This window comes from Acanthaster planci, linkage group LG08, assembly GCF_054643075.1.
Source record: "Acanthaster planci isolate LZ-2023a linkage group LG08, COTS_SCS, whole genome shotgun sequence".
Taxonomy (NCBI): Eukaryota; Metazoa; Echinodermata; class Asteroidea; order Valvatida; family Acanthasteridae; genus Acanthaster; species Acanthaster planci.
The window spans coordinates 14,470,012-14,483,451 of record NC_141784.1 but is presented as its reverse complement, the minus strand read 5'-3'; the positions used below and the strand labels follow the sequence as shown (position 1 = coordinate 14,483,451).

At 35.9% G+C, this 13,440-nt stretch overlaps 1 protein-coding gene and 1 long non-coding RNA gene across 8 annotated transcripts in view; one reads left to right on the top strand and one right to left on the bottom strand.

Moving 5' to 3' along the window:
* Positions 1-13,440, top strand: part of LOC110986061 (phosphatidylethanolamine N-methyltransferase-like) — an 84,142-nt gene that overhangs the window by 47,816 nt on the left and 22,886 nt on the right. For all 7 annotated transcript variants that reach the window (XR_015426210.1, XR_015426211.1, XM_022247665.2 and 4 more), the window contains one exon: positions 13,305-13,420. Coding sequence is in view for 5 of the 7 variants with exons in the window: in XM_022247665.2 (XP_022103357.2) it covers positions 13,305-13,420 (116 nt within the window). In the remaining 2 variants the exon portion in view is untranslated. The remainder of the gene's footprint in view (positions 1-13,304; positions 13,421-13,440) is intronic.
* Positions 1,829-6,110, bottom strand: LOC110986062 (uncharacterized). The gene is made up of 3 exons (XR_002599070.2): positions 6,016-6,110; positions 4,054-4,316; positions 1,829-2,502 (listed from the first exon to the last, which is right to left on the bottom strand). It is a non-coding gene; the product is annotated as an uncharacterized LOC110986062 (long non-coding RNA).

The following is a 13,440-nucleotide window of genomic DNA, read 5'->3' as shown; positions in this document are numbered from 1 at the left end:
GTGGAATCAGGTTGAAAGTTGGCAGTCAGAGCTAATTGATCGTAATAAACAATTGCTCCCAATTTCTTGCAACACTCAGCCTGGAAACCATCCAACAATCAATCTCATCAAAATAACAGTGAGTAATCATTACTTTTATTTTGTGTCTTAACTAATTGTTAAATGCTAAAAATGATTGAGTTGACTTTAGGAATATCATAATTATTGTGTTCACAAAATTTGACAATAAGAACATGGTGGTTGTCCTTAAAAAGGAAATGTTGTGATATGTGTAAACATTAATTTAGAGAGAGTGTTGTTTTGAGATTAAAAATTAAGATGTTCGATCAGAATTCACTATCTGTACATATTTATTTTGTTGCATAGTTGACAAAAAATCAATGTTGAAGAAGCCAGAAGTATTGAAATAACATTGTTAAAGTTGTTGCTTGTAGATTGGCTGGTTTGGCCCTTGAATTTGTATGCATTTTGCTTTAAAAATGATTTGATTCTGTAAGGGTCCAAGTGACTGTTTGATGTACATGTTACTAGTGAAAATACCAGGGTTTAAATCTATTGGATGGTCGCTTGTCTTTAATTTGGCTATTTTTCCTCCAAGAATATATGTAATTTGCAAACCTGGGGTTATTACTGAAATGTACAAATTTAGATTTGGAAAAATTATATTGCATATAATGATGACAGTGGTCCGGTCAACTTGAAGTGGCTTCTTTCTAGCAAACCCATGAACCAATTGTTTGTTTACATAGGATTACTTTGATGGCAAATCCTACAGAATCCACCAAGATCCTTTTAAAAGCCCTATTTGATAACAAGCAGGCATCTCTGTACTCATCATGGTACATGTACATATATTCAAACTTGTCAGGTGCCCATTTGTTCAGCAGTTTTCAGTGCATGCATTCATAAGGAGTGAATTCAACAACATACTCCAAGTACCACTCGCAATTGTGATGTTTCAGGAGGACCAAGAAAGACTACAAAGAAGGTAGTAGCTTTATAAAAATTTATTGTATTATTAATAGCTATAAAGCTATGAATTGGCTGGCCTGACTGTTTTTGCTAAGCAGAAATTAAATTGTTTGTTACAAGTGGACGGAGTGTGATGTCATACGCTCTGACAGGTGCTTGATCCATGCTACAATTCCTGGCCATTTAACGTTCCTGCATTGTTTTGTACCACCACCTCCCCTTCCCTCTCTTCTACATGTAGATGCTGAAGTGCCCGAAGAAGTTGCCATCACAGGGCAGTAACAAGAAGGAGATTGTCATAGAGATCAAAGTTGGCGTGTGAGGGGTCATCTGGTGTCTAGCTTTGACGATGTCCAAGTGGTCGACCGCTTCCACCATTGGATGCAGGCTGTCTGGCACAAGTGCCAGGCACTTGGCCTGCAGGTTCTGGTTACCAGGCTTGGGCACCCCTCCATCACACCATGGAGGAAGGACACAGAACGAGTTTAAACTACCCGGGTTATAACATCTGGCCCATTACTGCTTTCTGGCATGCCAGAAGCGAGCTCTTGCTATGCATCATCTGTTTCACAACCATGAAGTCCCTTTATACCCTGGGATAGCTGCCGCAACATTTCGCTGGTAATATACATCGTTAAAACTGTGTGTAGGGAAGTGTAGGAAATTCAATATTCATGTTTTGTTGGTGCTTGACATGATCTCACAGCAACATCAAATTTAATGATTGTGCAGTGTTAGGCCATGTGCCCTAAATGTTCATGCAGTTATTACCCTTAAGGAACGCTTTCTTCTGAAGTTCGTTTGGGAATAAATTGCCAAGTCATTTATAGGATTTTATACAAAATTGTATTTTACAAGCTCTCATGATCACTCCTTGTGATGAAATAGCGCATTTTGTTTGTTGTGAACTAAGCTTTTGAGGGGTGGTCAACATGTTGTTGGCCAGTCTTAGCCAAATTCGTACCAAGTCCTTGAAAACTGATGTATTGGAGGGAGGAAAATAAAAGTGTAGTCAAACCTCATCAAAGCAATGCTTATACATCATTCTGCTTATAAAAAGGAATTTTTGGGGTCCCAATCCTTTGTTTTTCATTGTTTGTATTCCTTATAATAGATGTACATGTACAAGGTTCCTGTTATAACAAGGTAATTTGCCTAGTCCGAAGGATCTCTTATTAACGAGGTTTGACTGTACAAACTTTGCATGGATAATGGAACAGAGTATCAATATGATATAAAACTTTACTCATGATGGAAAAAGTAGGCCTAATGTCTGAAGAATCTTTCTCTCTCTGCTTCCTGCTTACAGCAATACATTGAAGTTACTTGCAAGCAAAACCCTACAAGTATTGCTAGGACATCACTGGTCCCACAAGTCCGACTAAGCTGCATGCAGCAATCAGGCATTTTTGGAATGTTTTGTATTATTCATATGACCGGGCTGTGATGATCATCAAGCACTTTGAAGTGTCAGAGTTGTTACTCCTTCTGTGTCCTTCCTCCATGATCACACAGAATAGACTGCTTGCTCTATGTAAATAATAAAACAAATTACATGTACATGTATTTAAATAAAACCCGACGAAATCCCCAAATCAAACCATTAACAGGCAACTTGGAAATATGTAAAAATATTCAGAAAACATTGAACAACCCCCTTAAAATGTGGAGAAATCTATTCAAAGTTTCAATTTTAAAAATAATTGAAACTCCTCGCAGGCTTGGCCTGAAGCTTAATTCCTCCAAGTTCAACCCATTAAAATGCCTCTTGAAAATACTCTAAAACTAAAAACTTGAACCAGAGTTCCACATGTAAAAGACTTCTCCTTCCCCCCGAAAAAACGTCAATTACATTACAATCAACAATTTTCCTTGTAATTTAATCTTTACTTTGCTATCCAAATTTCTCAGTTAGTCAAAGTGTTTCAATTTATTTTGCAATGCAATTTGCCTGTACATGTATTACGCAAGACTATTTGCCCTCTCAGGTGTACAAAACACCATGGACCCCCATGCAGGCAACAATTGTTAAATGTGTAACTGTTGCACAGTCCATGTCAAGCTCCATGTAATGTGCTGTTCAACTCAATGCACTGCGCCATTTTAACACTAAAATCAAACGCACATCTGACTGATTGTTAATTCAAAAGCGTCATGTACTCGGCCTGTGTATTGATCGACACTTGTTTAAAAGCATGTACACAATTTTAAAAATTTCCATTCTTAGTGTAAGCCCTCTGATTGAAATAAGCTCAAACAAAGCTAATGCTCACTAGATAACATCGCAGAATGGTTGAACACAGATGTTACCTGGTTTTGCTATGTGCATGTCTAACATCCCGTTTGTTTTTAATGTGAACCATGGAAAGGCTCCTTTACCATCGTTACTGTGTCAAGTTTTTCCTGAAGAAGAATTCATTATCACACAAAATAATGTAGTGAATCTGTGTCCGACATACCACAAGGCTAAAGGCCTCGTGATAACTGAGAGTGTCCTGGGTATGACATGATCCAGATTCCCACCTCTATGCAAAATTCATGTGCAATTTTACACATGTAAGCCCAGATGTTATAGGTTTTTGTGAACAGCATATCCTGAGTTAGAAGCCATGTGTTCCAAATCCATTTTTTGTAGAAAAAGCTTGAGTTCTGACTGTGGCACCTCTTTTGTGGGATCAGTAAATACACATACAGTGTATTAATTGGTTCATGCACAGGAATACATGTATAGATATTGAGTGGTTTTCATCCCTTTATTGCTAACCCTTGGACCCTTAATCAGAAAAGATGGTATCTATCCAGACAAATCTTCCCAAAGTGTAGTACATGCAACTTCTTCCAAATTACTTTTGTAAATGAGGGTAATGCAGTTTGGTCTCTTGCTACCGATACATGTATGTGCAGAGGTTCATGCAGTCTAACCCAAAGACATAAGGGGGAAACCTCTTCTACCAGAAGATTTCAGGACTTGGTGAAGAGGAAAAGTAAAGCGTACAATGCGTCCCAAAAGGCTTGATGTGCATACATGTATTTTTTGCCTATAATCCTTACTGTGCTTTTGTGTAGTTGCCTCCATCTCACCTGCTTATTTCTGGATGCGTACACCAAAAGAAGAATACCGTGTGCCACCATCTTGTTTGTTAGGGTGAAGAGACAGTTGTTTTGTCCTGACGTTTTTTCAATGATCTGTGTTCTTTGTGGGACAACTCATGGAATCAAATAGGCATGAGCTGTTCCACAAAAACCAAAGAATCAAAGAGGTAAGATGATGGCCAAGCTAAAAGTGATGCCATCCGAGTTGAGTTTCCTTGTTGTCATACATGTAGCGTCTGCATTCTGCACTGCTTTTGGATTAGAAAATAAAATTTCGTGCAATACAAAATCATAAAGATCAATAATTGATTTGGAATAATTAGGCATTTGTATACACCTTTTTTCATATCTCAAACCAAAAAACATCTCCTTATGCAGGCTTGTTTCAAGCAGATTCCAGAGACTTGAAAGCAGCTGATATGCCCAGTAGTTCAATATAGAATCCATCCTGAAATATGGAAATAGCTTTTCAACAAACAAGTGCATCCCACTTTTTTCTATTTTGAGGGCCCAAAGTCATACTATTTTGGGGTTTTGTAACATTTGGAAAGAGTAACCTATTTCCTATTTAATTCCAAATATTTTGCAGAGTCACATTTTAAAACATCATTTTCTCAGCATTTTTTACGATAGCATTATTCGTGCCTAGTCTGAAATGTTGAAACATTGTTGGGAACAAAGATTCAAAGCTGCCAGAATAATGCCACATTGTCACCTTATACTTTTACCTTAATTGTTCCATGTATATGCCATTGGAAAGCTCCGTTTCTGCTGAACTCAAAAATACCTCTGCTTTGGAAAACTCCGACTCTCAGCTCATTTTGAGGCGACAGGGCACCATTATCAATGTGCTGAGATATTGTTCTTCGTAATAATGATGTATTGATACAAAATTTGTTGAAATAAAATGTGAAGAAACCTTCGGGACAATATTTCAACTTAAATGAGAAGCTGTTATAATGATAATGTAAAATACTGTGCATTACTGTGACCGATTTTGTATGCGGTTTGTTCATCAACAACCTGCTGGCTGGTACGACTGAATATTTGATCAAAATTAAGGTCGAATACTCTAGTCAATTATTCAAAGTGGCTCAGCCCTAGATTGTGCATATGTAGATTGTAGCTGTTTGTGAGGAACAAGTTAACAAATACATGTACAAAAATGTAGTTTCTATCATCTTGGTTTTGCATTTGTCAACTTGGTTCTTGTGTAACAATACCATTCTTGTCTCTTACCTAATGTGCTTCTGGTGAATATATACCCCCCCAAAGAAAAAGAACATGAAGAAATTACTTGTTCATCACATTGAGCATTTAAAGTACATGTATGCACATAGGCTTTTACAATACTTTGCTAAAAAATAATATGGCACTTTCCCAGAAAACCTTGTCTTTTATCCATCTTAGTTTATAGGGCAGCACTGAACAAATTGAAAGTTATTTCCTTTTGTTTGTCTCATTTCAGTTTTTGTGTGGTAAATTTCATGATTGTTAAGTTCATGAACTTTATTTGTTTTAGTTCTATTATACTGGGATTTGTGTTACGCACATAAGTACAAGGAAACTCTGAATTAAGTAACAGTTCAATGTATATACATCACTAATTTTCCCTTGGAGGGGTTTAATAGCCAACAGAAAGTGAAACATGTCCTATACAACCAAATCCAGTGGGGCAATAGTGAAGCATTTACTTAGCTAAAACATACATTTTTTACCAGTCTTGCAGGTTTGTGCACAAGGTGTCAAGTTAGCTTTAAAAAAAATCGCCAGAAAAAGCATCAACTTGTTTGGGTACCACAGTTGACATATGTAACAGGATAGGAAGCTTCCCCAGTATATACATGTATTACAAATAAGAAAAAGCCAAACATTTCTACATAGTCATCTTGATGTTCTCCTCTGTCATTGCACTACATAAATGAAGGAAAAGTGAAAAATTGGACTTACTGTTGATAGATACTAATGATGGGATTGAACATACAAGAACTGCACAGCAAGAAAGCAGTGGCACTGCATTAGAATGTTCAGCCTTGGTGTCCACTAGTCCATATGACCTCTTCTCCCGCCAACAGGTCCTTTTCTATAATCCACTGTGCATAATTGATGACATCACCTACAGCTTACATTTGTCTTGATCATCAACATAACAAAGAAGAGTAGAGAAGCTTACATCTTACTGCCTCAGGTAGCATGCCAGTAAAACAAACACAATGCATACAATAGAGGGATCTTAGCTAGCTTGGGCATCAACCCAGGGTATTGTGCACATGCACATTCTTCCATTTCATTGTCTTGTTTCCAAGCAAATAGCAAAGCTGTTACCTAAGAGAGTTTTCATGGTTTGGCTTAAGCAGTCCATCAATACTTTTCCTTTTTGTTGGGCAAGGTCCATTGTGTATCTTGTCTGTGTTCAATACTGGTGTTGCCTTGATAAAACCCAACAGGAACAACTGCACATGTATACATGTATGCATATGTAGTACCATACCCTTCACATTCATATCCTCAGAAAACTTTAAGCTACTATGAAGTCCAGCAACATTATTATGACTGACAAAATGATTATTTAAACTAAAGTTCTATGGATTAAACAGCAAGTCTAGATTTTTACAGAGTGGTGATTGGTTTTCTCATGATCATGGCTTGTGCAGTGCTTGTGTACTTGTAAACTTTCTGTCAGAGATAAGTGTATAATAGAGTTAAGTGTATGTACGGAAGTTGCAGTTAAAATCACACAGCATTCCTTGTACAGACCAACACAATTCTCCAGTAAGTTATATGGGTGTACTGGCAAAGGGCAAACCTTAGTTTCCAAATTTCATAAAAGTAAGTTTCAAATACTGCTCGGAATTTAGGCTTTGACTTCTAGACTTTAGACTTTTTCAAAATTTCCAGTAATTTTCATGCAAGTACACTTTTCTCAATTCCCGCCATATTCTATTGACTGGCAAGCACCCTTGTTAATAATTCAGCTGTTTTGCCCCATGCAAAGATGATTGTCCTCTAGTTGCCTAATCCAGCTCATTCTAAATCCATGTGTTGCATCTTCTGGCTGCATTGGATTCTATTGTGTACTACATTGATCTATTTGTCATTGTGGCCTTCATGCAAGCATCTTACAAGAAAGTCTGTGGTGAGTATAGTGAATGGTTAATCATGAGAACAACGCAGCAGGTCCTTTTGTACTTTGTAGTCATCTTTGAGGTGAAAAGGGCATTTCCTTTCCTTGATAGATACCTGATTTAGTAGTTTCAGCATTGACAGTTTGGGGATACTGTCACTGCACATACAAGACTGAAAGTTATCAGAATTTGCCTGAAATACTATGGTGCAGCGGCCACAATACTACTTACACATGGATTTCCAACTAGTACCCAAGTTTAATGACCTTGCTTTCATGAGAAGAATTGTTGCATACAAAGTTAATAATGTATACATGTAACATGGTGTATATATAATGTAATCATTATAATGTAATTTTGGTTTCATTATTTCCGAAAACAACTTTTTGTAATTGTTAGCAAGAAATAATACACATGACCCATGGGGTTCTCTAACATACTGACTGTCGACTATGAGTATACCTGAACTTGTAGTAACAGGTGTACCAGATTCGGTCACTACGAGTACTATATATATACTTGTAGAAAATGGAAGGATTTTGTATTGAAAATTGAATATACTGACATCACTGATAACACAACAAATGCGCTGCTTGCAGTGGTGAGGACAGCCATCTACGAAATGATTATGTTCAAATAGTTTTGTTTTGTGTTTTTACTGTTAGAATTAAAATTGGTAATTGGCAAAATTTGAAATGCCCTGTCACCTGGTTGACTTAATGTACAATGAAAATGAAAAAAGACAATACTATAATACCAAGACAGCTTTGCATTTTGACTTGTGGCTTTTCATAATGGTTTAATCACATTGGTGTATCCAGCTGGGGGGGGGGAGTAGGAGGACAGTTTGCCTGCCTCAGGCCTTATTTTCAGTAAATGAAAGTGCCAAGTGAAGCAAAAAAGGAAAATAAATTATCAATTTGCCCCACCCCAATGCAGTTGCTCAATCAGTTGTAATCAATGATCACTCATCCTATAAATAATAGTTGAATAATGAGAGTGAACAAGTTTTTCCACTTTCCATTTTTGAGAAATCTGGTACATGACATGTATTTTTTTAAAAGACACATTTGTCTGAAGCTGTTTATAAAAACCCAGTGGCTTGTAAAGCATCAAAGTGAACAAATTGTTTTGATTTCTTGATAGTTCTGATATGATGTTCTGATATATCATAATAGTTAATTTAGTACAGTTCATTAGGGCACATGGTATTCCTTACTTTCAACACTTAGTTGTGTAATTTTGTAATAATCAACGTGGCAGGGACAGCTCAGTGCACACAATACACAATACAATGTCAATGACAGTCCAGACTTTCAGAGAAATGTAGTATACATGTATATTGCAGAACTGGTATGGAGAATTAGAAAAGTTTGTCATCCCTTTGCCAACCTATGAGTTACCTCGTAGTGACATAGTACAAGATAACTCGTAGCTAGTGGAATAATCAACTCTATGTCATTTCCAGCTACAAATTATCTAGTAGATATTTTCTCCATAGAGTAATTAGAAATGAATGTACCATAACATATAGACAAAAAATACCTATTAAATATGTGTGGATGCGTACAACATTTGGCAAATGGGAACACACTGTGAAATTATGCACGGTAGTTAATGTATTAAATGATTTTCTTAAGTCATAACTTCAGAAAGGTTTATGCATGTCCATTTTAAATATGTAAATTCCCAAGTTGTAGACATCTGCATGCATCAGTTGATGCAAAGATCTGATCATGAAAACCTGAAGAATCATAAATCCTTTAGTAGTCTGTAATGTTTGTACATGTACAGTTCTTTGGGTGCTGGGTGGAGAAAAGTATGTAACCTTTCCTTACACATTTTTAAATACAGAAATGAAAACAATATTTACATTGTATTTCCTGTTGTATTGAAAATAATATCTGGAAACAAAATGAAGAAACTTTAAACACAAAAGCTCAATACACTGTACTTGTGCAAGACACCGAAAACAAAATCATTCAACATATAAATGCAGAGGCAAATTAAAAATCCATGCATTGACTCTTGATAAGAGCATGATGTACTTGTATGTACTCATTGAATAACCTCAAACAAGTTGTTGTTTCATGTAGACTTTGAATTGCAATAAAATATTTACATTGCTGGCACGGGCCCTTTAAATCTTGATAAAAGAAACAAAAGACGTGAACATTTACAAAGGTACATTCTATGCACATATTCCCTTAACATTAATTAACATTAATGTATTATTTGTGAGTCATGACATTTTATCTGTTATCACATAAGCATAAGTGGAACACAGAATAATGTAGAGTGTCTGTGTCCTGTATACCACAAGGCCGAAGGCAGAATGGTATGTGGGACACAGACGCATTACATTATTCCGTGTTCCATGGGTGTGAGCATGATACAGTTTATCTTCAAGGGAACGTACAGTAAAGATGTGCGCGCAAACGCCCAACCTTTTTATTAAGAGTAAATGTTGCAGCTGTCTGTTTTGCTTTTAGCGTAAAAATAGTGCAATGTGCGGAGTTAAAAAGTGCATTATGCGGGGTTTGATATGAACTGTCACACTGTTTGTTGCCATGGATCAACCAATCAGAATTGAGAATTCGAGTTTGCTTGAAGATAAAATGAAATTGTGTCTTTCTTTCATTGACTGACTCTTTAAAGTCCAACTTATGCAGAAATATAGTGGCATATTCATTATACATGTACTTAAAAGCAACAATTTAGCCACTACATTTGCACCCAGGTGGTAGTGATTCTATGTAAATACTAAACTAATTAAAAATCAACTAAAAACTGAATACAAAACCTGCTGTTGATTTTTGGGTACATGGAGCTAAAGAAAGTATGTGTTTGAGAAAACAGCTTTACTCGAAGTTGGTGCCCTTATTCATACATTTATTAGGTACAAAACTTGACGTAATGCAAACTTTCATCTCATTTCAGTTAAATTAGAAAAGAAATAGAGTACTGTTTCTTGTGTATTGTAACCTTCACATGGCCTTTGTGAAAAGTAGTTTTAAAAATTGCAAAGTAGAAAGAGGCCAATCAGAACGATTGTTATCTTTATTGTACAAGAAGGCACCAATTCTCAATGTTTATCCCTAAATAGAACAAAAAATTTGTTTCTGAATGAGACTTTTGATAAGGCCCACAGAGAAATAGTAATTAAATTAGCCACTGTAAGGTTTCTGTCAAATGGAATGTTTATCCTTGAACTGAAAGAATAAAGGAATGATAAGGTAGCGAGCTACAGGCATGATAAACTCGGAATTAAAACATTTGTATGTATCATAAAGAACATGCATGCACAGAAAATAACTGTTAACTGGTGTTGTTATCAATAATTTTTCATCATGTCAAATTACATTCTTGACAAGTCTAGTCTCAAGTCTCTTTTCCAAAGTCAAATTTGAAGTTATTCTGCTGGAAGTTGTCACATTCAAATCAGTGTTTTCCACGTCCTATGCCATTTTTAAGGCCCAGATGATGTTATAAGTAATATGATATTTGTACACTTTATCAAAGATGTGACCTTTGGTGCTTAGTAAACGGATCTGACTTCTGCGTATTTTGTTTCATTATGCTGATATTCCTAATGATAAAGCATTACCAGTAATATAATGAAAACAGACATGTTGCTTTTTGTAATTGAAAATCATAGATACATTATTTATTTCAACAACAGTTGGCAATGTAAAAAGTCAAATATTATGAGAGGAAAGCCTATGCGAAAGTCATTTTCTTCCAAGCTAAATCTCAATTTAAAATAAATGGCTACACAAGTCTGAGCCATCAATTCAACAACCCTGCTTGCAGCTTGCATGCAAGTGACTCTTTAATGACTTCATTAATTGAACATGTTAATAGTCATAGTAACAAGGAGACAAACAGGGAGATAGACAAGGATTACTGACTTATCCCAACTAGTCACGGTGATATTGATTACTTTAAATTGTTACTAGACACCGGATAAACCCATAGAGAGCTGATGATTGCTTTCTATCAATACTTTTCATAACAAAGGAGCTGATTAGAATGGGGAAAAATGAGGGAGAGCCAGAAGAGGATCTTTGGTGCACTTTTCTGTGATGAGAAGGAATTTACATACAGCTTTGAGAAGTTGGTATTGATTTCCCCTGTGATATCTTGTTTGCACAATCATATATGTTGGTAGCTCAAATAATTATGCATGTTATAAATTCATCACATGAAGTACATGTTGTAACATGTAAAAGACATGTAGTATGAATTGGAGCTGTCCAGGTACTGTCAATGGTCTGGTTTACAAACTAATGGAAATGTTATGTTGTTTTCCGCACCAGTGCACAACTTCAGATCACATACTAGATATTGCAGAGAAGAAAAGGGCTTCAATAAACTGGTGAAAGAGTATGTTTTTAATATGGAACCATTTAAATGAATTACATATTGAGCAAGGGCCAATTAGTAATTAGCTTGGCAAAAAAGACAAATAGCTCTTGTTCAAGGTAGAAATTAAAAGACACAGCCCTACCGTGTATTTCTTGAACTGAGACAATGTTTGCCTGTGAGCCAAGCTACATCAAACACAACGTGGCCTATTGCAAGCATGCGAATAGGCATGTACTATGTACAATCATGCCATGTACATATACATGTACACTGTACGCGTAGGCGTTCTGCCGATGACGTCATCAAATCAACCTGGGAACATGAAGGACCACAAAGGGACTTTTTGTGGGCAGGGAAATGCAAGATCTTTTTTATTCATTTTTGGGTCACGCTTAATGTGGTACACATTGAATTTATGATGTTTTTGAAATGGTTATGTATTTTTTTTTATTGTCATTCTGAAATACCTCAGGTGAACTAAATGTTTTCAATTTCTGTTAACCCTTAAGTGAGTCTGTATTAGCCTCAAAATTTATCAAAGTAGTTTTTTGAAATATGAAATAAGTTGTAAATTCAATTTTTTGTAAAAATTGGCTCAATTTAGCCTTGGGCTACAAGTCATATTTCAAATAAACAGATAATTCAATTTAAATTCAATTCATACGAATATTCAGTTTGATTTGATATATAGTTCCTGATAGATACATGTGGAAAACTTTTACTATGGTTGAGTCAAATCAAATAATTCAGCATGCAAGTATTCAACTTTCCATTTAATTGGATCGAGTATTGAAATATTTGGTCATATTATACAGCAGACCCTTGATACAATGTAGGAGCTGAAAGCACTTTTAATTAATGAGAAACACAATTTGCCCTTTGAGACTTTGTTTAATTTTTTTACGAAAAGTACACTTTAGTTCAGTGATTACAGATATTCTGCTACTCCAGTAACACTTCACTGTACCAAACACGGCTACATGTGTTTACTGATCAGTCGGGTATACTAAATGTGTCCCTTAGCTCTGAAAATTCTGTGCACTGTTACTGAACATTGTACTTTAAACAAAAGAAACATATTCAGGACAGATGATAATTCCTCAAAAGGTCTTACAGAAAGGATTTTGAAAATACCTTGTTTTGTTCTTAACAAGTAAAATGATGTCAACATCATCAAGACATACCATATGTAACATATCCTGATTTGGATCCATGGAAAGACTTGACCAACTTGGACATACAGCTTTGCAGGCATGTCACATGCCTGTCATTATGACATGATTCACTGTACACTGTACATCTTGGTGGTCCATGTACATAAGGCCCAAAGTGGGGCATAGAGTAAAAACATCCTGTGGGTTTGGGGTGGAGAAAAATGCAAATATAAACCTGTCTGTTTTCATTATACTGTTAATTTATTATTGGAAATATTAGCACATGATGATTGAAAAATAAGGCATATCAATCAGACCTATATTGCAAACCATCACAGGTCATGCCATCAATATAGGGTGCTTGAGAATCTGTACGGGCTCCATTTTGATTATGATTTCGTATGGACTTGAAAAGAAATTGACTTGGGACTTGACTCTGGGAAAAATTGACTTTCTAACAGAACTTGTAGAAGAATGACTGGGTTACAGCACCATTAATTGACTACAAATGTATGAATGATTTTCAAACTAATGTATGGATAAAATGGCTCTTTCATTTGAATACTGTTAATATTAATTGATTTGATTACAGATGGCAAGGTTTGAGTTTAAAACAAAGACGATAAGCAAGCTTTGTGGAGGTCCCCGTATGGGATGTGTGTTCTTAGGTGCAACCATTTTCTTCCTATCTGCAGTTAGAGGACGCAGGTTAGTTAACAAGAATGAAC